Genomic DNA, 27654 nt, shown 5'->3' on the forward strand with positions numbered 1-27654 from the left:
AAAACTCCTATAACAAATTAAAGGGCCTATACAAAGAACTTAATAATGCAGCTAGCAATGGGAAAGAGCCAAAGTTGAACAAAAAGCTTTATGTTCTGACTTCTATAATTTAACTTTAAAATATCGAAAGCTATACTGACAGGAAACAAAGGCAACCAAATTTATTGAAATTATGTTAGACAACTGAATGACAGGTAACATTAATTCTTTTGGAAGAATGAAATACTCAGGATCAATCTATGCCAAACTGAAAGTGTTCGGAGGCTCTGAGTCTTGTCACATCTTTATCTTTTAATGACATTGTGACACTTCTCAATCTTGATAACTAACCACAGGACCAAACGTGTTTACTAGTAGTGGCTCAGTTAGCAAACAAATGGGGGAATAGGTGGAAGTGGTAAGAGCAATATGCAATAGGTTTATGAAGCACTTTGCAGATGTTCTAAAATGTGATTATAAACTATGATATAAAGGTAGCACTGAGGGGGGAAGGCCCGTGACAGTTAAACCTACTACAGAGTACAGAGGTGCATATGTCAGTGTTTTCCTTCATCTAGAAAGGGATTTTAGGGAAAGTGTGGAAACAAAAATTGTCTAAGGTGACAAACTCTACAAATAGAAGTGTAGAGGGAGAAAACTGAATGATTACTATTGATATACAAACATACAAAATAGATAGCATTTGATCTCTGTGTTTTTGTCAAACACAGAGGATAATTTGGGAGCATCTGGTGGAAGTATGTGTACATGTAAAAGTAGCCATTTAAGATTCAAAAGCTTCAGTATTAAGAAAAATCTTACTTTTAAAGGCTCATAAGACTTTTGTTCCTATTAAACAGTAATGCTTCTATTTTAAAGTTTTAAAATATTTAAGCAAGTTTATAAATTGTAATTACAGATGATGTCTGTGCGGTTTTGAAGCTAGATAATACTGTGGTTGGTCAGACGAGCTGGAAACCCATTTCCAATCAGTCATGGGACCAGAAGTTTACACTGGAACTGGACAGGGTAAGAGGAAAAACATTTTACTTAAATTTTCATTATATTTATAATTCATTTTGAATGTAAATTTTATGTCTTTGAAGACTTTGAAAAGTTTTATTTTTTTAATGCTTATTCATTTATTTTAGAGAGAGGGTGTGAGCGAGTGGGGAGGGGCAGAGAGACAGGGAGACGGAGAATCCCAGGCAAGCTCCGCAGCTGTCAGTGCAGAGCCCAGTGTGGGGGCTCAGACTTACGAACTGTGAGATCATGACCTGAGCCAACAATTAAGAGTCGGACGCTTAACTGACTAGCTACCCAGGCACCCCTGGGAAGTTTTATTTTGAACGCAATAAAAGAAGAACCTAGGGGTTTTTTTTTTTTTTTGATGTTTCTCATCTGGTGAGTTGTATAAAAGCCTGCATTAAGACAGAGGTGAACATCAGAGTGCTGCAGTAGCTTTCGCTTCTGCAGTGATTTGAATGTACATTTTGTATTAACATAAAAGACAACCAAGTGAGAGCTAGTATTGAAATATATTTATTTTAGTGATGTACTCTAAAAATGAAGGTGATTCTTCTGATTCACCATTTGTAGGTTATACTACTAAAGCTGGATTTGAAATGAGCTAATGTGCTCAGTTACCCAGGCTTCCATGTGTCTCAGTGGCTTTCATGAATGACATGAATGGCCGGAATATGATACGTAGCTGTAGAATCCAGAGGTAAAGCTGGTCCACACTGGATTCAAATCCATGGTGGTGACTTTATTACTCAGATTCTAATCCATCCACTGGGGTGTGGGAAGAAAATAATACAACTTAATCCTAATCTTGTCTAAAAAATAAGAAAGATAGCAAACTTTTTATCATTTAGTATTTAGGCTGATGATACATATGTCATTTTTAAAATTACATTTATTAGTGAAAGCAGATTTACAGTGCTCGATGATGTGAGGTGGTGGTTTTACTACTCTAGCCTCTACTTAAAAAATTTTTTTTCCAATTTATTTTTTTCTTTCCTCATGGCCAGCATCCTAATCACATCCTCATCACTGCTTTTCGTGCTTCAAAAAATGTTTTATGTGCTTAAACTTTATGTATACCAGATTTCTTAGCTTTAATACTACCTACCTCACTGAGATGTGTGAAGATTAAATCCATGTAAAAATCATTGAAAGTGGTAAGAACTTGATTAATGTTCTTACAAAACATTAAATAAAAAGAAAAAGTAATTTACTAAGCTCCATGTGTCTAAATAGCAAACTGATTTTCAAAGAATACTACCTTCATCTTGGCATTCATTGTCTCATTTATGATCCTTCATTTATTCATTAAAATTATTATGAAAGTATTTACTTAATCAACAAATATAATTCATTGATATCTACTGTATTCCTGGCACTTCGGGTAGATTAGCAATGAATGATATAAACAAGGTCTTGCAGGTTTCCTCAAGGAACTTCTACTTCATTGGCTTTCAGTACATACCTGACTTTTTACCATCACATCTGAAAGTGTGTAAGAGTCTACCACCTCATTTCCCAAATGTACCTTTATTTTGATGATTTCGGTTAAAATGATATTAAGGTCCTAGAATGCTGGGCTTGAGGTGTTTATACTTGTTGGTGTCGGAGACGGGATGGGAGACACGTAATGGAAAAGTTGATCTTGGAATTTGTATGAAGAATGAATTTGACGGAGGAGGAACTAAAGGCAAGCAATTTGGCAGGAGGCTACTCCAGTGCTACAACTGTAAGATCAGGAGAACTTGAAGTAAAACTTGGCAGTAGGAATAGAAAAAAATACATGCAGGAAAAAATAATATGAGTCAGTAACTAATTGGATTGGAGTACGAAGGAAGGAATTTGTCTATAGTTTGCAAAGCAAATGATGCCACAATCATTAGAAGAAATCTATATTGGAGGGGGATGGGTTCTATACCTAGTCTCTTAGCAATTAAATAAAGATGTGGAAGGTAGAGGTCAGGGCTGGATAGGTGGATTTGGAGATCATCTAATTAGACGTCATAGTGAATGTCATCCAAGTGGGTAAGATCAGTCTATTCATTTCACAAATATTTATTTAACATTTCATATGTACCAGGCTTTTTACTAGATTCTAGATTTATGGAGATGTACGTATTGCTGTAACAGAACTCTTAAGCTTAATAATTACCTATTCTCTATTCTGTGCCAAGCACCATTCTAGATGCTGGTAATGATTGATCAAAAGTCCAAAGTCCGTATACTTAAGGACCTTATATTCTAATGAGGGAAGATAAATAGGAAACAACTTTTAAAAACTACAAGGATAGGGAAAGAAGGAAGTAGGGTGGTATAATGAGGGGGTAGCAGCCACTGTAGATAGAGTAGTTAGGGGATCTCTTTGAGGATGCTACATTTGACCTGAGAGACCTGATGTGTGAAAAATTTCCAGACTTTTAAAGATCCAGGTAGAGTGTTTCCAGCAGAGGAGACAAAGTATACAACCCCTTGAGGTAGGAGAGAACCTGATATGTTGTAAGAATAAAAATTGTGAGACAGAAGATCAGTGTAAAGTAGATGATGTAGGTAGATGCCAGATCTCTAGGGTCTTCGTAGACTAAGAATTGGGAGACTGTTGAAGGGCTTTTTTTTTTTTTAATTTTTTTTTCAACGTTTATTTATTTTTGGGACAGAGAGAGACAGAGCATGAACGGGGGAGGGGCAGAGAGAGAGGGAGACACAGAATCGGAAACAGGCTCCAGGCTCTGAGCAGTCAGCACAGAGCCCGACGCGGGGCTCGAACTCACGGACCGCGAGATCGTGACCTGGCTGAAGTCGGACGCTTAACCGACTGCGCCACCCAGGCGCCCCTTGAAGGGCTTTTAATAGGGGAGTTGGCAACATTTGATTTACCTATGGTAAATGATCTGATAGAAGTAAGTACCATGCACTATAGAAGCTAATAGAAGAGTTACTAACACAAAGTGGGAAAAACTTTATAAACACAGAAAACAAAAATCTCATAATCAAATCTTCAGCCGTATCCCAAAGGTAGGAGGAGAAAGAAGGTTTGCCCAAAAAGAAATAAAAAACTTTGAGTTGGGGGGGGAGGGGAACAAAAACAATAAAGTTTGAGTTGAGCCAGATCATACCTTAGAGAAGCATTATTAAAACTTATCCAGTGAATAATTGCAGGAATGGTGAGATGATGAAAATCCTGTTACATGTGGAACAATTGAAGAAAAATGGGATTTTTAAAAGTCTATTGAAGAAGAAATTTAACAAAGATTTGATAACTATCTTTGAAGTTAAAGGGAGGAACATGTGGGAAAAAATTAGGGTAAGGATAGCAATGAGATTTCAGTTTGTATATGTTTATTCTAATCAATAGTGACTTTCCTAGAGCTCACTGTTAAGGTCTACTAGATGGGTCTTTCAACTCTGATATTTTCTCTTCCAGGGTAGAAGAACCAGCATTGTTACATGCTATAAATTAGCTGTTTAAATAGACCAATATAATTCAGTCAAGCCCACTACGAGGGAATAAAAGTTGAGGTTGTTAGTATAAATAGATGCTGTTTCTATGTCTTATTATATTTGTATCTTTTTTTAAACCGTGTGAATACATATAAATCTTTATGGCCATAAAATGTTTCTTTCACTTTCATTTTTAATGTGGATAGATTTGCTATAATGAAGCCAGGCAAAATAGGTTCATTGTCCATCTGCTACTTACTAGCTTTTGATAGTAGACAAAGTACATAACCTTACTACTGGGCATTTGTTTCACCATCCCTAAAATGGGGATAAAATATACAGTTGACCTTTGAACAACACAGGTTTGAACTGTGCAGGTCCACTTAATACATAGATATTTTATAGTAAATTACTATGAATGTATTTTCTCCTCCTTGTATGTTCTTAATAACATTGTTTTCTCTAGCCTACTTTACTGTAAGAATACAGTATATTATACATATGACGTATAAAATACATATTAGTTGACTGTTTATGTTATCAGTAAGGTTTTCAGTCAGCAGTAGCATATTAGTAAAGTTTGGGGGAACCAAAAGTTGTACTAAAATTTTTCACTGTGCAGGGGTTGGTGCCTTTACCGTTGTGTTGTTCAAGGGTCAACTGTAATCTTTACAGGACAGTTAGGAAGAAAAACTGAGATAGTGTATATAAAATCCCTTGTGTTGCTTGTCTCATTTTAGCCACTCGATGGCATTAGTTTTTTCCTTAGCCATAGGCTTTGATGTGTGGGTGGCTATGAATTTAAGTATAATAGAAGAGCATGGTAGGTAATGGGGAATTAATTGGTGCAGTGTCTCTTTCATTTCAGAGCCTATTTAAAGTAATTATAGGATTTTTTATGAGTGATATCAAAATGAAACTCAAAGAGAATCATTGTTAGAAAACAGCTGGTTAGAAGATTTCTCTTGTCACCATGTTTTTGCATTACAGAGTTTAATATTTAAAATAGAACTTAAAAGTAATAAATATATACATACTTACACAAATATAAAATAAAATAGAACTCAAAAGTTATCATCATGTTATAGTTAAGGAAACGGAGCACTAGAGTAGTTAAATATTAATAAATTTCAGAGCTGCTACTAGACCTTAGTGCCCTTCAAAATGGATGCTCTTTCCTCTATGGCAATTTGAATGAGATAGGTAACAGTCACACAGAGGAGAGGAGGAAATGACAGAAGATGATGAAAACCTGAAAGAAAGAAAATAATTAAAAATTACCCAGACTACAAGCTTAGGAAACTACAAAGACTGATAACTTTTGATTGGTTGTTTTTTATGTGAAGTTGTGATCTTCACCTAAAGTTGTTTTTGTTGTTGTTGTTGTTTTTGGTTTGTTTGGTTTTTTTTGTTTGTTTGTTTTTTTCATTACTTCAAACATTCTTCCCACTTGGGAGCAGCAGTACTCCCTTTGAAAGTGAAGACAATGCATGACTAAGAAAAGCTATTCATCCCTGAGGCTAACTAGAGCTTCTAGGCTCCTGATAGGCATGTTACTTTTCCCTAATTTGATTATAAACTTCTCTTTGGCAGAGACTACATTCGTTATCATGATAACTACTTGTGTTTTACTTTTTCATGTGCTTTTTACCCTTTTACTTTATCCCTTATATTTATAGAATATTTATTTGTGGAAAATGTTTATTGAAATATTTATAGAAAATGTTATTTTAAACTGTCTGACGTGTCCATGCCTAGCATTTTGCCTCAAATGTCAAGTTTCTTTTCTATGGGATTCTGGAACTAAGTTATACTATTTCTGTCCTTTTCAAGACACAAAGATTTGTAGATCTTTTTGGAGTTGTAAGATACTCTGGAAATGAACTAGACCTACAATAATCTAAAAAAGCCCAAATTATGTTCCTGGGAGGTCAGGGCTCTGTAGAATTGTCTTAGGAGGCAACACGGAGACTTTTTTGTTTTGTTCTGGGTAAGATATCATTTGGAATTTGCCACTTAAGAAAAATAAGCTTTGAAAATTGCTGATATAATTCAGCCCCTTCAGCCCCCTCATTTTACAAATTACTAAGGAAATTATGGCCTAAGGATAAAACAACTAGCCTGAGGTATAATCCAGGATTCTTTTTTTTTTTCTTTTTTTAATTTTTACTGAAGTATGGTTGACACAGTGTTACATTATTTTCAGGTGTACAACATAGTGACTCAACAAATCTGCAAGTAATTGTTCTGCTTACCACAGGTCCAGCTACTTTGTCACCATACAACACTATTATAATACCACTGATTATATTCCCTATGCTTTTTTATCCTTTATCCCTGTGACTTATTCATTCCATAACTGGAAGCCTGTATCTCCCACTCCCCGCCCCTGTGGCAACCACCAGTTTTTTTCTCTGTTTTTATGGGTCAGTTTTTGCTTTCATAATAATCCAGGATTATTATTTTTTTTATTACATAATCCATTTCACGACACTGAGATCAAGATTCACATGCTCCACTGACTGAGCCAACCAGGTGCCCCAATAATCTAGGATTTATAATGAAGTCTCCTGACTGATAGTTCTATGTTCTTTCCATTCTTATCAGATTACCCTTTTTATATTTTCTTATAAAATTTGATCCTTATTAATGTTTATTATAAATGCAATAACCATGTAATTTCTCATTTTCTCTGAATTCCTTCAGTCCTCCTGGGGGAACAAGCCATACAATAGGAATACAAAGACATGTTAATTTCTTCTGTGTAAGAGCTGGCTGTTTTGAGCATATTGTTTAAGCTGAGATGCTGTTTTTTAACTTAAAATGGACAAGGACCCTGACTGGTTCAGTTGACTTGATCTCAGTGTTGTGAGTTCAAAACCCATTTGGGGCATAGAACCTAACTTAATTAAAAAAAAGTTGAAACTACAAAAATACTGACCCTTTTTACCTCTTCCAAATTCTATTAAATGACACATCATACTCTCCTGAGGCTTTGAATCCTCTGAGACAGTGAATTATGTATACAGTCTACATTCTTTTCTTTTTTTTTTCTTTTTTTCCATCTCTGACATCTCTTAATCACCAGATAGGCTCCAGTATTCCTTAAGAGCTTTGGTTCTTCAGTTCAGCGTCATTATGGGGCATTAAAAACAAAAACAAAAAAAACTACATATGTATACAACCCATTTAACATAGTATTATTTCAAACTTCTTTGAATACCTCAGCCACAGTGTACCTTTACTGCTTGTCATTTTAGCAATGAATTGAGCAATGACATCTTAAATTTGATATGTCACACTTTCACCAAATCTTTTATTTCCCTAAATGAGATAAAGAACCTAGATTAATGACTATGCAGATAATGATTATGCAGTAAATGATAGCTTAAATTATTATTGTTACTCCTCTGGTCTCTTCTTTATTACCACAGAACTAGATATTTGATCAAATCTTTTCATATCCTTAATTCTTCAGGAAGAGGCTGAAGAAGGGGCCATCAGCCCCTTACAAATTTCATGTTCTTTTCTCTGTACCCTAAAACCAGTGTTACCCTGAACCATTCCCTTACTGATGCTCCCACATCAAGCAGCCTTTAATCTTATCTTTATATCAGACCTGTCTTGGAAACCCCCAACAGCAAATCAGTCCTACCATCTGTCTTTTCTGCTTTAATCTACTGAATGCTGCTGAAATATTAATCATACCTATTACTATAAATTTTAGTTTCTGACTTCAGCTGGGCTTGTAAATGTTGTCCTGCATTTCAGATCTTTATCCCCTTATCAGGAGCTTTTCTTTCACCTATCTCTTCCAGTCTTCTATCCCACCTCAGACCCCTTTGTTTCCATTTTATACATAAGATTAAGATCATTAGGGTGCAGCTTCCTCAGATTCCTCCTATCACCTGCAAATATTTCCGTATCTTCCTCATTGGTTTTAGAGAAAGAGGTCGCTTTCCACCCTGTAAGAGCCTATAAGGATCCAATTTGTCCTCCAATTTCCATTCTTTCTCATCTCGTAAACCTGTTCCATCAGTTACTCTGTCACCAGTATTTTTTTTTACCTCCTTGCTTCTCACCTCTGATCCTTACTGCATATGTTCACATTTCCTTCCATTAAAAAAAAAAAAAAAAAAAAAAAAATTGTTTTGCTTCTTCATAGCTCTATTGACAGGACTCTCTCTCATAGACGAGATTCTTGAAGTAGTAGTTTGTGCTCACAGTCTGTTCTTCCTCATCCTATCGTTCATTACACATTACACTAAAACTTCTGTACGAGGTTCTGAACCACGCACATTACATGTAGTATCATTTAATCCTCACGGTAATCTTACATGTATAATTATTATCACTGTTTTGGGGATTACTGAGGTTCCAAAAGGTAAATAACTTTGCCACATGGCTGGAAAGCAGTGGTTCTGGGAATCATCACAAGAATCTTATATCAAAGCCAGGTCTTACCTGAAACCAATATGTTCTTTTAAATAGTGGACTAACTTGTCTCTTTGTTTCCAATATAGATTTTCTTAATCACATACCACAATATTAATAATAAAAGCTGACATTTACTGAACACTGACTATGTGCTGAGCTTGTATTAACTCTTTTAATTTTCACACAACCCTAGGAGGTTGATAATATTATTATACATATTTTGCAGATGAACAAAATGAGGCTCAAAAAGGCTAAGTAAATAACTTGCCCAAGGTCACAAAACTAGTAAGTGGTATAGAGCTAAGATTTTAACCTATTTTTTCTACAGAAATTTATTAAGAATGCAGCACTAGGCCATCTTGATTTTAGGGGGCCTTGTTTTTAATTACTGTATTGCCTGATCTGACCTCTACTCCTCTATATTTTAAGTCCTTTACTAGGAGCTTATAATTTACAAGTTAAAGACCAAATGCTTTTGGAAGTCATACAGAGCCCTTCATGACTTGTATCTGCTCATCTTCTAATCTTTATTTCCCAAAGCATTCCTGCTTCTGTTCTAGGTGTTAACTAGATGAAACTATTTCCTATCCCTACAGTGTACTTTGTGCATGCTTAACTTTGTACATTCTTTCCCCTTTGACTCCTGTGTTCTCTCCCTTATTCTTATAATTTGTATCTAAGAACACAATTTGAGCAGTTTTCTTTTCTGATCTTCCTACTACCTTCCCCTTAGGAAAAATTGGTCAGTTCTCCCTTTTGTGTCATTATACCAATTGTATATGCCTCTCTTTTGCCAGTATTTATTTACATTTCCATCTCCCCAACAAAACTATGAACCACATGAGAACAGGACCATACATTATGTCTCTTTGTATTTCCATCACAGTATTTAGTATAGGTATTCATTAAATATACAACAGAATGACTGAAAATAACTTAATGCAAAAATATTTTTAAAACTAAAAGTTTTTTTATATAATTTCCTTTTTTTTTTTTTTTTCCTACTTATGCAGGTAACACACTCTGCTTGGTACAGTGATTCCCAAATAGATTCCCAAAATGACACATATTAGAATCTGAGGGGAGGGGGATCATATATATAATTTAAAAATGTCTTCTTTCTTACCTGCTCCCACCCTTCCACACACAACTGAGTCTGACTTATTTCCTTATGGCTTACCTGTTACTGTTCTGTAGCACAGCATAGGCATTTTAGCTTTCTTCTACCTTTCCAACCTTTAATGTGCAAAGGCCTACATTTAGCACAGTGAGAAATAACAAAACAGCGAGAAGCATTCTTTCCATAAAGGACTCTATAGTCTGGTAGGCTTAAAAAAAAAACAGTTGGAGACAAAATAAAAAACTGTTGAATTGTGTTTCAGAAGCTTAGGGAAGAATTCTTCTAACATGAGCATGCATCAAGAATTTAAAAATACATGAAGATACAAACACCATGAGTAAGCAGCAATGGATAATGGGATTATTTGTTATAGAATATAAAATATTTCAAATATTTAAATAATAGAGGAATTTGAAAACATGAGCAAAGAATGAGTGATACAAAGACTAAGCAGAGTTTTTTAAAAAACAAATAGTAGACATCTGAGATTATCTTCAAAATAATTGGGGGACCATTAGTCCCCAATTGTTGAAGCTGGGTTGGAAGGAGAGTAAAATAAAACTTAACAAAAATCAGAAATAGAACATTTTTAGTTGAAAACTAAGTGGATGAGTTAAATAACAAAAGAGTTAGTGGGTGGAAGATAGAGCTAAAGAAGTTGCCCTAATGCAACACAAGGAGACAGATGAAAAATGTGAAAGAGAGGCTACGAGACAGGAAGAATGGGATGAAAATGACTAACACACTAAGAGGAATTCCAGAATGAGCGAATGGAGACAATGAGCAGTGATCAGATCTGAAGCAATAATGACCTAGAATTTTCCAGAACTAATGACAAACATTGAATCCTCAGATTTGAGAACACAAGTCCCTAGAAGGATAAATATAAAAAGTTATACACATCTGAACTCAAGGGAAAGACCTCTGGGCTGGGTTTAGTCAAGAATGCCTTTGTGAGGAACACATGTTTAATTCAGTCTTGATGAAAAGAGAAAATTGAACCTGGTACAGGGGAAAAAACGTGAAATCTCATATGAAAATATATGTTTCAGCAGGGGAATAAGATATAAGATTAGACATAGGAATTGTGTATGTAAAGACAGAAAAGTTTATAATAGGTTTGGAATAATAGGGAGTCTTTGGAACTTTTTATACAATATGAATTGATAAAGGAAGCAGTTTTATTTATTTTTTTTAGGAAGCAGTTTTATATATAACTATTAAAGCACTAGTTTGTATCATAATTGTTGACTTCTCTCAACGAAAAGAGCAGAATCACCCACATATATAGGAGGCAGACTTTTCAAGCAAAGATCATAACATTATGTTTTCTATTGTCTCAGTCTCAAACTCTCCTCTCTGTATTTCCCATCCTCCCCAAAGATCCTAGGGTTTTCTTCTTTTTGTCATATTTGGTCCAGCTGGAAAATCACCCTTATTGGACTCCTCAACTGAAAAGAGATACTGCTGTTTCCTGATATGGTTGTTTTCTGTTTGTGCCTAGTAGATTCCAGTGGTCTCCCTTCCCTGGCCAGTGCTTTGACTCTGGAAGCTGATAGCTGTGGACTTGAACAACTAGGCTCTGACTTACAGTGGGAGACATTGTTAGGAGGTGTAAGAATAGGAGGAGAGAGAAGTCAAGGTGTTTGTTTCCCTCTTCCCTTCCCTATTTTCACAGCATTGGTTCAACTATGGCTACAGCTCCTGTTGGACAGTCCCTTTTTCCAAGGTCCAGTTCTCATTGGATTCTGACAACTATTACCTCGTGCACATTGAGGCAAGGGGTGGTAATGGATTTCTACTGTTGCTAGATGTCAGTTGCTTCATCCTTGTTGGCTCTTTAACCTTAATCACACCTCCATAAATAGCCAGTTATTAAAATTCAGACTCTTTGAGTATGCAGCTTCTTTGCTTCTATGACCTTAACTGGTATTTCTCAAGGTTGTGTTGTCTTCAGAAGCCCATAGAAGGCCAATTAAAGAAGAAATAGAAGACCAATTGATATGATATCTACCATGTTGTACCTTTACAAAGTCTTACCTTTTCTTGGCTCTTGAATATTCCATGCTCTGCTTCGTCTTGCCTCCTTTTTTTTTTTTTTTTTTTTTCTTTTCAGCAGTGGAGCCTGGCTTTCATGTTCTTCTATTAGAGGTTCCCAAACTTTCTTGGTTCACAGCATCCTCAGTGTCCTGGTTTTTTGTTTTGTTTTGTTTTGTTTGTTGTTGTTGTTGTTGTTGTTGTTGTTGCTGTTATACAGTGTGTGTCTAGGCCAAAGGAAATATCCAACAATTCCATTTATTAAGAACTACTTACTGAGGCACCTGGTGGCTCATTCCATTAAGTGTCTGACTCTTGATTTCAGCTCAGGTGATAATCTCATGGTTGTTAGATTGAGCCTAGTGTCAGACTCCGTACTGGGCATGGAGCCTGCTTGAGATTCTCTCTCTCCCTCTTCCTCTCCTTCTCCCCTACTTGAGCATGTGTGTATACTCTTTCTGTCTCTCACTCTCTCTCTCTCTCTCTCAAAAAAAGAAAAAAAGTACTAACTAAAAATTTTCTGTGCAGCAAAGGAAACATCAGCAAAATGAAAAGGCATCCTACAGAATGGAAGAAAGTATTTGCAAATCATGTATCTGATAAGGGGTTAATATTCAAAATATATTAAAAAGTCCTTGGGGCGCCTGGGTGGCGCAGTCGGTTAAGCGTCCGACTTCAGCCAGGTCACGATGTCGCGGTCCGCGAGTTCGAGCCCCGCGTCAGGCTCTGGGCTGACGGCTCGGAGCCTGGAGCCTGTTTCCGATTCTGTGTCTCCCTCTCTCTCTGCCCCTCCCCCGTTCATGCTCTGTCTCTCTCTGTCCCAAAAATAAATAAACGTTGAAAAAAAAAAAAATTTTAAAAAGTCCTGTAACTCAGTAGCAAAAAAATCTGATTAAAAATGTATAGAAAATGAATAGACATGTTTCTAAAGAAGACATTCTTTAGAAATAGTCAAAAGGTACATGAAAAGGTACTCAACATCACTAATTATCAAGGAAATGCAAGTCAAAACCACAGTGAGTTATCACTTCACACCTGTTAGAGTGGCTGTTGCCAAGAAGATAAGAGATAACAAATGCAGACAAGGATGTGGAGGAAAGGGAGCCTTGTGTACTATTGTTGGGAATGTAAATTGGTGCAGCCACTATGAAAAATAGTATGGAGGTTTCTCAAAAAATTAAAAATAGAACCACCCTATGATTCATCAATCCCACTCCTGGTTATATATTCAAAAGAAATGAAAACAATATCGAAGAGGTATCTGCACTTCCATGTTCATTGCAGCATTATTCACAATGGCCAAGTTATGGAAATAACCTGTCAAGGGGTGAATGGATAAAGAAGATGTGAGATATATATGGAACATTAGTCAACCATGAGAAAGAGGAAGAAATCCTGCTGTTTGCAACAACATGGAATGACCTTGGCGGACATTATGCTGTGTGAAATAAGCCAGATAAAGACAGATACTACATGGTATCATTTATATGTGAAATCTTAAAAAAAAAAACAAAAGCAAAAAAACAAAGTCAAACACCTAGAAATGAGAGTAGGAAAGTGGTTGCCAAGGGGCGCCTGGGTGGCTCAGTCGGTTGAGCGTCCAACTTCAGCTCAGGTCATGATCTCACGGTTTGTGGGTTCGAGCCCCGTATCAGGCTGTGTGCTGACCGCTTGCTCAGAGCCTGGAGGCTGCTTCAGATTCTGTCTCCTTCTCTCTCTGCCCCTCCCCCACTCACGCTTTGTCTCACTGTTTCTCAAAAATAAATAAATGTAAAAAAAAAGTGGTTGCCAAGAGATAGGGGGTGGGGAAAGCATGGAGAGTTTGGTAAAAAAAAAAAAAAAGTAAAAACTTTAGATATAAAATGAATAAAGTCTGAGCATCCAGTGTATAACATGGTGACTGTAGTTAATAACACTATATAAATGCAATTTACTGAGGTGATGAATGTGTTAATTAAATGGGAGGAATCTGCATAGTATGTACATATGTCAAAATATCATATATACTTTATGTCACAATTTTATTTGTCATTATACCTAACTTGTTTATTTAATATAATTTGTCAAATTGGTTCCCATAATTTATACCTAACTTAAAAAGTAGTTAAAAAAAATTTAGTACTTATATTCTAACTAATTAGTACTTTTTGAGTGAAAAAAAATTGAAAGAAAATACAGTATTTTTACTTCATTTTTGCGTAACCAGTTACTTACTAATGGAGTATGTCTGCTTGTTGTATACTACATAACTTCTCAAAGCGTGAACACAGCATGCTTACACACTGATTTTTCATGTGGAAAAAATCAGTTGTTGAAAACCCAATTTAGCAAAGATAGGAAGATGTCATCCAAAGGAATGTGGTACATTCGGTTGTTGAAACTGAGCTTACCATGAGCTAGTATTTAACAGTGTCCCACAGATGTCACTGTGTTTCCTTTGTAAAGTTAAAATAGCCTCCATTGTCCCAGAGTTCCTCACGAACAGTTTGGAAACTTCAGCCTTCCTTGTGCTTCAGGTCTTTTTATGCTAGATTTGTGCCAAGGTTTTTAAATTGAAGCACATTTTTTTTTTAAGTTGTTCTCCTTCCTCTCCTACATGTAGGGCTGATTCAATGTCTTTTTTACCTTTTTCTGTTTACTTTCAAGGCCTTAAGGAGACTTGAGACAAATCTTACAGGTGCCTTAGATCTTCCGTGTTTTTTTCTCTGACCCTAGGTTCAAATTCGTAAGACCAAATAAAGAACAAATTGGGACAATTTACTAGTGCTGCCCATCAGTAGCTCAGATTATACTGCTTAGCTATTGTAGTGGTGGTTTTACACTATCTAGAATTTTGTTGCTCTTACAGTTTGACATCACTTAAAGCATGTTCTAGCTCTATAGAACTGGCCTGCTTCATCTGGAAAATTGCCAGCAGATGAGCAGTCACACTTACAGTTTAAATTCTATAAATATTAGAGACATGTCTTTATATAATAAGTGTTTTCCTTTTTAGGTGCTGTATCCCTACTTTACCTACCCAAATCACACCAGATGTTAGAGACTGAAGTAGGTTTGGGGTTCCATGAAACAGTGTTTGGAGTATTGACATAAAATAACATAATCTGCTCTAGATCACAGTCACCCTCCCCCTTAAATTGTACAGTTCTATTTCCCAAGGAACAATGCAAAGTAACAAAAAGTGAATAAATTTATACCTAAAATCTCAAAGTAGAACTCTAGGAAAGCTAGCTTAAGGCCTTGAGATGCCCTTCCATCTCAACTCTGAGATCTTTCTAACACACTTCAGTTTAAGGCATGGAATGAAGAGAAAGCAGAACGAAATGAGCCAGTATGTTTTACCAGAGTGGCTAGAATAAATATAAATAAGGTGATTGGACCTCTTCTTCTCATCCAGAGAAAGATATAAACTTAACCATGTGTCAGATGTTAGCAATGTGAAAGTATAAGTAAGATCTTCTTACAAGAACTTCTTACAACTTCTTATAAGTAAGAACTTCCCAGCACCTATGCCCCTTGCATCTGTCTGTCTGATCCATCACAGGTCTTCCTCCTTGATGTGGCAAAATAATATAGGAGGAAGTAGACCTCTTCTCTAGTCTGAAACAGTGTAGTGTAAATTACCAATCCCTGGTTCAGTTATCCATTCAATGTATTTACCAAAATACTTAAACTTTTAACTTAAATAAATGCCATTTGCTGATCTTAAAAAATAATTCTACTCTACTCATACTTCCCCTTTAATGATGAGTATTCTCTCTCACAGTAACTATGTATCAGAAGAAATGAAGTAAGAGGCCCTTGGTTCACATACTGCCATAGATACCTTTTTCTGATGAGACCTGGCACGTTGTGTCTTGACTCATTTTTTTTTCATGTTCTGTTTTTTGTTAAGTGTTTTTTATATTCATTTGCATCAACTCATTATTTAAAGTCACAGGATCTGTTAAGTACTAGGAGCTTATGTAATAGGCATAAGTTCCTGAGTTGAAAGTTAGTATATGAAAGAAGTAATTTATTACTTTGTTGAGCCTAAGGTGGGAAAGATGTTTATCTCTTCTTGCAGATGGTTTGCAAAATCATAGAAAAGTCTGGTGCTTTCTAATTAGAATGTATGTCGATTATAACATATATGTAGAGTTTGGCTTGGCCCCCAACTTACAAGCTGTGTTCTACACTGTTGTAATTATGTTTTAATTGATTGTTAAAGCCTTAAATATGGGGGTGCCTGGGTGGCTCAGTTGGTTGAGTGTCCGACTCTTTATTTCGGCTTAGGTCATAATTCCAAGGTTGTGGGATAGAGCCCCACATCAGGCTCTGCACTGAGCATGGAGCTTGCTTAAGATTCTCTCCCTCTCTCTCTCCTCTCCCTCCCTCTCTCCCACTTGTGCACACTAAAATAAAAAAAGGGGTGCGCCTGGCCGTCTCAGTCGGTTGAACATCTGACTCCCAATTTCGACTGAGGTCATAATCCCCCAGCCATGGGATCGAACCCTGCATTAGCCTCCACACTGAACCCGGAACCTGCTTGAGATTTCTCTCCCTTTGCTTCTGCCCCCTCTCCTGCTCACATGCGCGCACGCTCTCTCTCTCAAATTAAAAATAATAAAAATAATCGTTAAAGTCTTAAGTATGTTTTTCCACATAAGCATTATTTTTAATGATTATAGAGAATTCCCTCATATGGATATGGTATAATATACTTGTCCCTTAGTTTTTGGACATTCGGTTTGTTGCTAATTTGCTGCCTTTTGCAGGGAGAACCAGGGGGTGGGGGGAGCTGTTGTAATAAATGAATATCTTTTTGTATAAACTTATTCTGAATTTCCCTTTTGCCCCCTACCTGCACAGGCCCCTGCTGTCACTAGTCCTATTACCCGGTGGTATTCTTCTGAAGATTAAATGACATAATACTTTTAAAGTGCTTAGCACAGTGTGTGGGGCGCACTGTAAGTGCAGGATAAATGCTATTCGTAGACCTTTCCCTAATTCAACATGGGGACAAGGAAATAAGACAGTTTGAAATGGGTTCTTTGAGGAGAGCACTGAGGTCTTCCAGCAACAGCTCAGCAAGTGATATCAAGTGGAGAAGGAAAATCTGAAAGACTGAAGCTATTACATAGCAAAGAGTCTCTGTGGTCATTCATCTGTATTGGTCCCAGATGTGTATTCTTTACAATAGGAATATCTTAGCTAGAGATTGTGGAAATATAAATTTGTTCCTTGGAGTTAAAATATATAAGTTTGTTAAAATAATATATAATAGAGAAACATTACAAAGCACTCTTTAAAATAGTGTACCTTTGTGTGTGTTATCTTTGTTTATGTATTTGTATTTTATATTTTTTGTGATATTTTATTCAAGTGTGTGTCCAATCATGTCTTCTCTGTTATCTTTATTTTTTTTTAATTATCCTAGTCACGTGAACTGGAAATTTCAGTTTATTGGCGTGATTGGCGATCTCTGTGTGCTGTAAAATTTCTGAGGTTAGAAGATTTTTTAGACAACCAACGGCATGGCATGTGTCTCTATTTGGAACCACAGGGTACTTTATTTGCAGAGGTAATAAATATATTTTATTAAACGTACATCACTATAATTGGAATTATATATGTAGGCAGCATGACATAGAAGTAGAAAGAGAATTAGGCTGAACATTAGACAACTTGAATCCTTGGCTCAGCTCTACTGCTGCACAAGTGTATTACCTTAAGACAAATCATCATCCTCTCTAGGTCTGTTTTTTCACCTAGAAAATGAGAAGTTGGGCTTAAATTATATCTAAGATTCTCAAGTTTTCAATACTTAGGAGTTTAGTGAATTTCATGAAGCATAAATCCAAAGCTATATTCATGTCAACTTGAATTTTCTTCACTGCAGGTTACCTTTTTTAATCCAGTTATTGAAAGAAGACCCAAACTCCAAAGACAAAAGAAAATTTTTTCAAAACAACAAGGTAGTTACTAAGGAATCAAATACAGTTTATTTTGGTGTATTCTTAAATATAGAAAACCAACATTAAAAGTAATACCCAACTTTGTTTTTTGTTTTCCTTTTATTCATTTCTAACTTTTTATTAAGGAATATTTCAAACATATCCTAACAGACTAGTACAATGTACCATCACTCATCCTCAACAGCATTCAACTCATGGCCAGTTTTGTTTCACTATAGCCCGTCCACATACTACTTTCTCAGATTATAAGAAGCAAACCTAGACCTCCTATTGATTCATCCACAAATACAGTTAGTATCTCTGAAAGATAATTCTTTTATTTTTAGAGAATTGTTTTTTAAACCTTAGCCACATATCATTCCTAGACTTAAAAAAACAAAAAACAAAAAACAGTTCCTTCCTATTTATTTTTAAAACTATTTTCACTACTTTTCACCAGCCTTTAATAACAAATAGTTAAGAACTATTTTTAAGTGACAAATTTTGTTTGTTCTTCATAAATTATAAACCAATGAATATGAATTTTTAAATTATGGCTTTTGGTAATATATAAAAAAATTACTTATTCTATTTTCTTTATTCACAATATCCATAGGCAAAACATTTCTCAGAGCTCCTCAAATGAATATTAATATTGCCACTTGGGGAAGACTAGTGAGAAGAGCTATTCCAACAGTAAATCATTCTGGCACCTTTAGCCCTCAAGCCTCTGTGCCTGCTACAGTGCCAGTGGTTGATGTACGCATCCCTGAACTAGCACCTCCAGCTGGGTATGTGTCTTAAGATTTTTAAGCATCGCTTTTATAAAATAGTTACTGTAACATTCATGCATACTGCTTACAGTGGGTCTATTAAAAATCTGATTTTTTCTAAAGAGTATTTTGAAATTAGTGTTCTGCTTACTTTCAAAAAGTAAAAAAAGAAAAAAAAAGTTTGCTATAATTTTAAAGCTACTTAAAATATATACTTTTGATTACCGTTTTTGGTGAATTGCTTTATCTTCTATAAGTGATTCTACAGTAACCAAATTGGACTTTGATCTTGAACCTGAACCTCCTCCGGCCCCACCACGTGACTCTTCCCTTGGAGAAATAGATGAATCTGCTGAATTAAGAGATTCGGATACACCGAGACAGGCAAGGCGTTTAAACCTCGTATAATTCCTTTTTGCCAAATGAATTTCCAATAAAAGCATCATGGTGAATGAGGTGTACATTTCAGTTAAAAGTTGCATGTGTGAACTATGTTTTTATGTTTCTTGTGAGTGAAACATAAAACCTCTGGATGCTCATGGGCCAGTAGGGATTGAATAGATTGCTGAAGCTAAAAGCATAGGAACATGGTTGATATAAGATGGTATATTGCCTCACTCTTCATCTTCTTTTTTTTTTTTTTTTTTTAATTTTTTTTTTCAACGTTTATTCATTTTTGGGATAGAAAGAGACAGAGCATGAACGGGGGAGGGGCAGAGAGAGAGGGAGACACAGAATCGGAAACAGGCTCCAGGCTCCGAGCCATCAGCCCAGAGCCTGACGCGGGGCTCGAACTCACAGACCACGAGATCGTGACCTGGCTGAAGTCGGACGCTTAACCGACTGCGCCACCCAGGCGCCCCTGCCTCACTCTTCATCTTCTAACTTGGTTAACATAATTTCAGAATATTCATTGAAGGTGACGATAATGTGTTCATTTTTCAAATTTTTTAGGCAAGTGTAATGTAGAATTAACAACTCTTAAGAATGAATGTCCGTTATCTGGATTTTACTTTTCTCACTAATATTTTTATTGACTTTTGACATTTTTAAACTTTACCAAATAAGTTATTTTCTTAATGTTTCTATGATTTAATGAGTATTTAATATTTTATAGGATTCAGAAGCTGTTTTTGCTATTGAGAATGACAGAAATAGTATACTTCCAAAATCTCAATCTGAATATGAGCCTGATATTCCTCAACCAGGCCTAGGATACAGTGGTGTTCGAGAACTTGAGGATAGAAGGTAAAGAATATGTATACAGCTTTGCTACTACATGTTTGGTCCCATACTTTTTCCTTATTTTTAATTGACATACTGTTTTCAGATCTCAACAGATGTTTCAGTTTAATCTACAAGACTTCAGATGTTGTGCTGTCTTGGGTAGAGGACATTTTGGAAAGGTAATCTTTTTAAGTTTTCTTGGAATGACTTTAAAAGTAATAACTCAAATAGAAAGTACCTATTTTAATCTCATTTCAGGTGCTTTTGGCTGAATATAAACACACAAACGAGATGTTTGCTATAAAAGCCTTAAAGAAAGGAGATATTGTGGCTCGAGATGAAGTAGACAGGTTAGTTTTTTTTTTCCACAAAATTGTTTATTTTTCTAAAGTTTTAACATAAGATCATGAAAATTGATGTATATTTTATAACAGCAAAACTTTCCATTTCTATAATACATGAAGAATCTAACTTAATGTATTTGTACTTGATATAAGGTAGGCATTAATTACATTTTTCTCTTTAGTCAACTTCTCCTTATGACAGTTTACAGGTTAGTGTGTACCAAAGAAAGATGATGAAATGTTTAAACCACTTCTGTTAAGTTTTTCATACTTGGAGACGGTAAAGTGTTTATATGCAATAGGAATTGTTACTCATCTGTGGTCGGGTGACACTATTTCCCATTTCATATTACCGAAGTAATACAATGTCATTTACAAGAACCTGCACTTCATTGAATGGTTAAATGTATTCTGCTTTATAAAATGCACATATATCTACTTTTTCTTTCATTTTTCTTAAAACGGTATTTTTTGACCAGAGCATCTTACCTTTCTGGGTTTAATAAATGTAAGTTGATATTGATACATTTTTATGTACAATTTTTAAAATGCAAGGACTTTGGAGACAATATTGTAATTAGGTTAGAGAATATGCTTTAGAAAGACTTTCTTAACAAAGTGACTAAGTACAAAATTGTATATAACAAGTGGCATATTTACATGCTCTTTTTAAAAATTTTTTTAACTTTTTATTTTTATTTTTTGAGAGAGCATGAGCAGGGGAGGGGCAGAGAGAGAGGGAGACACAGAATTCCAAGCAGGCTCCAGGCTCTGAGCTGTCAGCACAGAGCCCGACGTGGGGCTCAAACCCAAGAACACGAGATCATGACCTGAGTTGAAGTCAGATGCTCAACGAACTGAGCCACCCAGACACCCCACAAATGGCATATTTATTACAGAAATAGACTTCCATTTGATATTTACAAGCAGGATTTTTTTTAAGCCACTTGGGAGCATCAGTTGATGTTAATAGAAGACAGCCCTGGACATGAAATCAGCCTGGTACGAAGAATGAGAAGACTGACTTATCTACTTCTGGTTGTTCCTTCTTAATTAAGGATTTGACCCCAGAGCAATTCACTGAACATCTTTAAACTTCAATTAACCTGCGTATTTTTAAAACATATTTTTTTGGTAATGCTTCCCTTAATTATATTACATGCCATTGTGTGTGTGTGTGTGTGTGTGTGTGTGTGTGTGTGTGTGTGTGTGTATACATACACACACACACACACACACACACACACATACTAAATTGCTATTTCTAATATTTTTTCCATCATATGGGAAGTTCTTGGAATTAGGATAGATCTTGAAAATGAAGTTTTCCTTTATGTAAAAAAGAAATTTTTCCCTTTGGATTTGCCTATTTATTTTTTACCTGTTTTTCATATCCCTCAATTACATCAAAATAAACTCTTGATATGTAAAACTATTCAGAGACAATTTTGCTGAATATTTATGCAATATTCTGTGTACCATGTGGTATGTTTAGAACTATATTTTTATTTTACAGAAATAATTGGTTAAAGCAAACCTTTAATCACACTGTCAGTCTGTTGATAACTACAATAATAGATGAGCCAAATATTTTTCTTTTATGGAAGAATGTTTCCTTTATTCCAGATCTATGAATGGTAAATTCATTGTTTTCCAAAAATAATAATGTACTGGTACTACCTCTGTTAATCCTGATGATTTGTATAGCTTTCCGCTACATTGTTACTACTTTGAGCCAAGTCTTTACAGAAGAACACTTTCTAATTAAATCTAACAGAATAACATTAATATTACTATTAATGAAGAATGTCCAGATCTGAGGATGGAGCTTTAGCCAGAATCTAGGCTGTTACCCCTACTGAAAATTAATCCAGCCTTGTTGAAAAGTTGAGGAGTGATCCTTACCCAACTTCAGTTATAAATCCATATATTCTACAACATGGAAGTAAAATAACCTCCAGTAGGTATACAAACAGAGAAATGGAAAATCTCGATAGAAATTTGAGGAAGGCAGCAAAAAGGAGCAATTAGGGCACCTAGCTGGCTCAGTCAGCTAAGCATTTGACTCTTGATTTCGGCTCACATCAGATCTCACCGAGCCCTGCTTCGGCCTCCACGCTGGCGTGATACCTGCTTAAGATTTTGTCTCTCCCTCTCACTCTGTCCCTCTCCCCTGCTCTCACGCTCTTGCTCTCTCTGTCTCTCTCCCAAAAAAAAAAAAAAAAAAAACAGATAAAGGCAAGAAGAAATAACTTAGAAAATTAAAAAATCAACATATTTTGAAAAGTAATACATATTTATAACTTGTAATTCTGAATAGTAAACAACTCAAATTTAACTAATAAACAGAATCCTTCATATTCACTTCCCAATTCATCCTTTTAATAGATCCATAGAATTCAATCTTATTACATCTTACTGACTTTTTTTTTTTAAATTGATGTTTCCAAAATATTTGATGCTACTTAATGACAGTTTTTCTTTTGATGTTTTCTTTCTCTAGTCTGGATTTCATTATTTTACTTCAAAAACTGCCTTCTTTTTTTAAAAATAGATCATAGAAAATTCCAAATCAACCTCTTTTTAAAATGAAAATTATAGGCTAACTCCAAAGTAATGTAATTCATGTACAAAGATTATATTCTCCACCTACCATTCACAGAACATTCTCTGTGAGTCTCATTTATGCCCAGTCCTGAGTAAGAATGATAAATTTGTGTCCCTGTAGTACCTCCTCACTCAGCTTCCTTTTCTTACCAGTTCATATTTCAAGACAACAGAATAGAGCTGGAAATACCATTTTGCAGTCATAGAACAAAAGCACAGCTAAACATATATATGTACCTTTATATTTAAAAATTTATATATAAATATGATTCAATCCTAAGATCTTAGCTTTATTAACAATGCTGTTTTCCAGTGACCAAAATAACTATTTATACAAGTTTTTAAGTTTCTAGAACATTTCATAAAGTAGTGTACTTTGTGTACATAAGGAAGTACACAAAAAATGTTAGGATGAAACTAATCACTTAGGAAAATAAGACATAAGTGCATTAGTTATGTAAATAAAAGAGGCTAGATATGCTTAGTTTAAAATAAACAGTACAGACAGTAACAGCTCAAAGGGGAACATCATGGGGTGCTGATGGATTTAGGTCAGACCTTATAAAAGAGTTGGATTTGTGTTCTTCCTTGGCTGATGGAAGATACTTGGGAATATGGAGAAAAGTTAAATGACAATTTAGAGGGAAATGTTCTGGATAGAAGGAATAAAGTTTGAAGTTTTGAATAAGGTTGAGTTGTTTCATGAACTTTTAAAGGAAGTATACAATTCAGATAAGGCTAGGAAAAGTTAACTCTTAACAGCGTAACTTTTTGGTGTGCTGTAAAATGCTTTAAATTATTGTGACAATTTTGGTCTATAAAAAGCCTGCCTCCTTTAAGAGTCTGAGACATGTATCCAGTCTTCATCAGTATTGCTGGTCCTCATCAAAGCATTCCTGTGAATAGCATTAAAGCCATTTAGGAGGCATTCTGATCAACAGTTCTCAATCTTTTATATCATTTACATGTTCAGCACAGGTCTAACCTAATACCTAATACACATAAGAATTAGTGATTCACCCATAAATATTAACCATATAGACAATGAAGAGACAGTGTTTGCCATCTACTTGAGCCCAAACATCTTGTCATTTTGTTTTTATTTTGTCTGAATATTTTATCTACAGTGCCCAAAATTTAGGTTGATTTTGTGAATCTGTTAGTTTAGAAGCCATCTTATCAGTCTTAGATCCCAGTTGGACATTATTTTCCGATAAATTTTGGTGGTGATGAAAATCAAAGCTATTAACTTTTTAAAAGCCTTTTATGAGTTTATTTCTAATAATGACTTAATTTGTAATAACATTTAGAAACCTTGCCAAATATATGTAGACATAAGCCTAAAGCTTTAAAACAATTGTAGTGGTGTTTCCTGTTTCTGAGTATGTATAAAATTATAAACAGATTGTGTGAAATCAGAAGGTAAGAGTTTGTCTAGAATGTGACCTTATTAAATGGAGTTTAAACACTATTTCATAATAGCTGGATTTACTGCCAGTATTTAAAACTGAACAGATGTTTCAATTCATAATCCAGAAGACAACTATATTAACATAGCACTAAAAATTCCATGCTCCTTCGGGGCACCCAGGTGGCTCAGTCAGTTGAGTGTCCCACTTCGGCTCAGGTCATGATCTCATAGCTTGTGAGTTCGAGCCCCATGTTGGGCTCTGTGCTGACAGCTCAGAGCCTGGAGCCTGCTTCAGATTCTCTGTCTCCCTCTCTCTCTACCCCTCCCCTGCTCATACTATGTCTCTCTCTCTGTCTCAAATCAAACAAACACAGGGGTGCCTGGGTGGCTCAGTCGGTTAAGCGGCCGACTTTGGCTCAGGTCATGATCTTGCGGTCCGTGAGTTCGAGCCCCGCGTCGGGCTCTGTGCTGACAGCTCAGAGCCTGGAGCCTGTTTCAGATTCTGTGTCTCCCTCTCTCTGACCCTCCCCTGTTCATGCTCTGTCTCTCCCTGTCTCAAAAAAAAAAAAAAAAAAAAAAAAAAGTTAAAAAAATTTTTTTTTTAAATTCCATGCTCCTTCTACACAACAGGTATACTCTTAAATGTTTTCAAAATTCTATTTAATTTTTTTTTCCTAGCAATGTAGTCTGGATACACAAATAAATACTTATCTTTAAAATTACCTTTTTAAAATAACTCCTTCTTGGGGCGCCTGGGTGGCTCAGTCGCTTAAGCGTCCGACTTCGGCTCAGGTCATGATCTCGCGGTCATGAGTTCGAGCCCCGCGTCGGGCTCTGTGCTGACAGCTCAGAGCCTGGAGCCTGTTTCAGATTCTGTGTCTCCCTCTCTCTGACCCTCCCCCGTTCATGCTTTGTCTCTCTGTCTCAAAAATAAACGTTAAAGAAAAAAATTTTAAATAACTCCTTCTTAAAAGACCCAAAAGAAAGAAGAATGGATCTACCTCCCTCTTAACATTAGCTAAAGTTTGGTGTTTTGAAATTAGCAACAGTAACAAAAATCTAAGAAATGTTTTAATTTAAAAATAAAAGCATTATTAATACTTTTTAAAAACACTAAGGTCAGAAAAGTGCCTATTTTAATTGGAAACATAAATATAGGGTCTCCTGGGTGGCTCAGCCAGCTAAGCATCCGACTTCGGCTCAGATCATGATCTCGCAGTTCCTGAGTTTGAGTCCCACGTTGGGCTCTCTGCTGTCAGCACAGAGCCTGCTTCGGATCCTCTACCATTCTCTTCCTCTCTCTGCACCTCCCTCTCTACATGCTATCTCTCTCTCAAAAATAAACAAACATTAAAAAAAAAAAACACATAATCTAATTGTTAATAAAATGTATATTAATAAGTTAATTCCAACTTGTATTTGAATAATATTTGACCTGGTTTTCTTCTATTTTGAGTTCTAAAGTCAGGTTGATTTACTAAATATTTTCAAGGAAAGGGAGAAAGGTATTTTTTGCTATGTAGGCAAAATTGATGTTCCAGGGTCTGTAAGTTTGATCATTGTTCTTTGTAGAAGCTTGTAAGAGTCACAAGCTGCTACAAAGGCAAAACCTGTGATTGCTATAGATTTTACAAATTAGATCATTCTCAAGGAGCTTCCTTGAAGCATGTTAATTAATAGAATTCTCAATGTACCTCTTTATTTTCTAGTCAGCCTTGTAAATTAAAATTCTATGCATCATATCTTTACCTTTTAACTTCATATATTATTTGAAAAAATATTTGAATACTATAGCTTATGAATTATAAATACTGTCCTGGAAATTACCTTCACCACAAATTTTATATTTTTTAAATTAATTCTTTAGGTCAGTATATTCTCTCACCAATTCCCAATAAAATCACCCCTAAATAAGCCTTTTTTTAATTAACTATAACCAATAGCCCTGTATGTGCTACTCTGATGCTATCGTTGTCAACTCTAATCTTTATGTCATTCTAATCATATATTTTAGTTTCCATTAATATATTTCTTTTTTCCTTTTTTTATTTTGAGAGGAAGAGCGTGAGCATGGGAGGGCAGAGGGAGAGAGAATCCCAAGAAGGCTCTGCACTGTCAGTGCAGAAGCCTATTTGGGGCTTGAACTCACAAACCATGAGATCATCACCTGAGCCGAAAATCAAGAGTCTGACGCTTAACCAACTGAGCCACCAAGGCACCCTGAGTTTTCATTAATATATTTCAGTTGAAGTTTTATATATCAAATAGACCAAATTTTTCAAAGCATTTATAGCAAAACTAAGGCATATTTTATGGTTTTAAAGTTCTAATAGGTAAGAACTTTGCTTATTTTAGAGTTCAGTAATTTTTTTAAAGAATGTTACCTCCAACCAGAACTTTTTTTGAAAAACCTATTGATTTTTAAATGTTTTCTCTTACAGCCTGATGTGTGAAAAAAGAATTTTTGAAACTGTGAATAGTGTAAGACATCCCTTTTTGGTGAACCTTTTTGCATGTTTCCAAACCAAAGAGCATGTTTGCTTTGTAATGGAATATGCTGCCGGTGGGGACCTAATGATGCACATTCATACTGATGTCTTTTCTGAACCAAGAGCTGTGTGAGTATGCTTTGGACATTTCTCTGAGTTTTTCATGACAGATTTTTTGCTAGGAAGGAGAAAAGGTCTCTCAGTTTCTTTTTTCTTTCCAAATGGAAAATAGATTTCTGCAAAGAATATTAGAACTCTACTTATTTACCTCTCTGCTACATATAAATGTATCTCTTTTACTTTGTTCATGTTGAAAATTTTATGGATTACCCTAAATCACACTTGATAATTTAGACGAACAGTTTAGGTTCATTTTAGTAAAATACCTTCTTTATCTCTATTATATTTTCTTCTGGGAAATGCCATCTAGAACCATGGCTTTATTTATTTATTTATTTATTTTACTTTTTTTTAGAACTATGGCTTTAAATACTTAACTATACTCAAAGTACATTGTTAAGTGAAAAAACATAATATAAAAGAGTCTTTATCAAGTATTTGTATGAAATATTTGTTTTTGCATTTTAAAGGGTAATAATGTGTATTAAGTCTTTGCTTGCACGTGCTTAAGATATCTCTGAAAGAATATAAAAGAAATTCATATGCATATAGCTTCCAATGAAAGGTATAGAAATATGCAGACTTTTCACTGTATTTTTGTAGTTTTTTAATTTGCTATTATATGAAGGTTGTGCTTCTTCAAATGCATAAAAATAAGTAATTGGAAATGTTTGAGATTAAATATAGATGTGTATATATTTTCCCCTTAC

The 27654-nt window shown here is 35.3% G+C and overlaps 1 protein-coding gene across 5 annotated transcripts in view; it reads left to right on the forward strand.

Annotated features, from left to right (window-relative positions):
- Positions 1 to 27654, forward strand: part of PKN2 (protein kinase N2) — a 130709-nt gene that overhangs the window by 84963 nt on the left and 18092 nt on the right. For 4 of the 5 annotated variants that reach the window (XM_030324231.2, XM_030324232.1, XM_030324230.1 and 1 more), the window contains 9 exons: positions 899 to 1008; positions 17457 to 17600; positions 17919 to 17994; positions 18590 to 18764; positions 19004 to 19130; positions 19864 to 19994; positions 20077 to 20152; positions 20232 to 20323; positions 26777 to 26953. In XM_030324231.2, the coding sequence (XP_030180091.1) occupies positions 899 to 1008; positions 17457 to 17600; positions 17919 to 17994; positions 18590 to 18764; positions 19004 to 19130; positions 19864 to 19994; positions 20077 to 20152; positions 20232 to 20323; positions 26777 to 26953 (1108 nt within the window). The remainder of the gene's footprint in view (positions 1 to 898; positions 1009 to 17456; positions 17601 to 17918; positions 17995 to 18589; positions 18765 to 19003; positions 19131 to 19863; positions 19995 to 20076; positions 20153 to 20231; positions 20324 to 26776; positions 26954 to 27654) is intronic. The other variant, XM_030324233.1, reaches the window with a different exon arrangement.

The sequence above is a fragment of the Lynx canadensis genome, chromosome C1, assembly GCF_007474595.2.
Source record: "Lynx canadensis isolate LIC74 chromosome C1, mLynCan4.pri.v2, whole genome shotgun sequence".
Taxonomy (NCBI): domain Eukaryota; kingdom Metazoa; phylum Chordata; class Mammalia; order Carnivora; family Felidae; genus Lynx; species Lynx canadensis.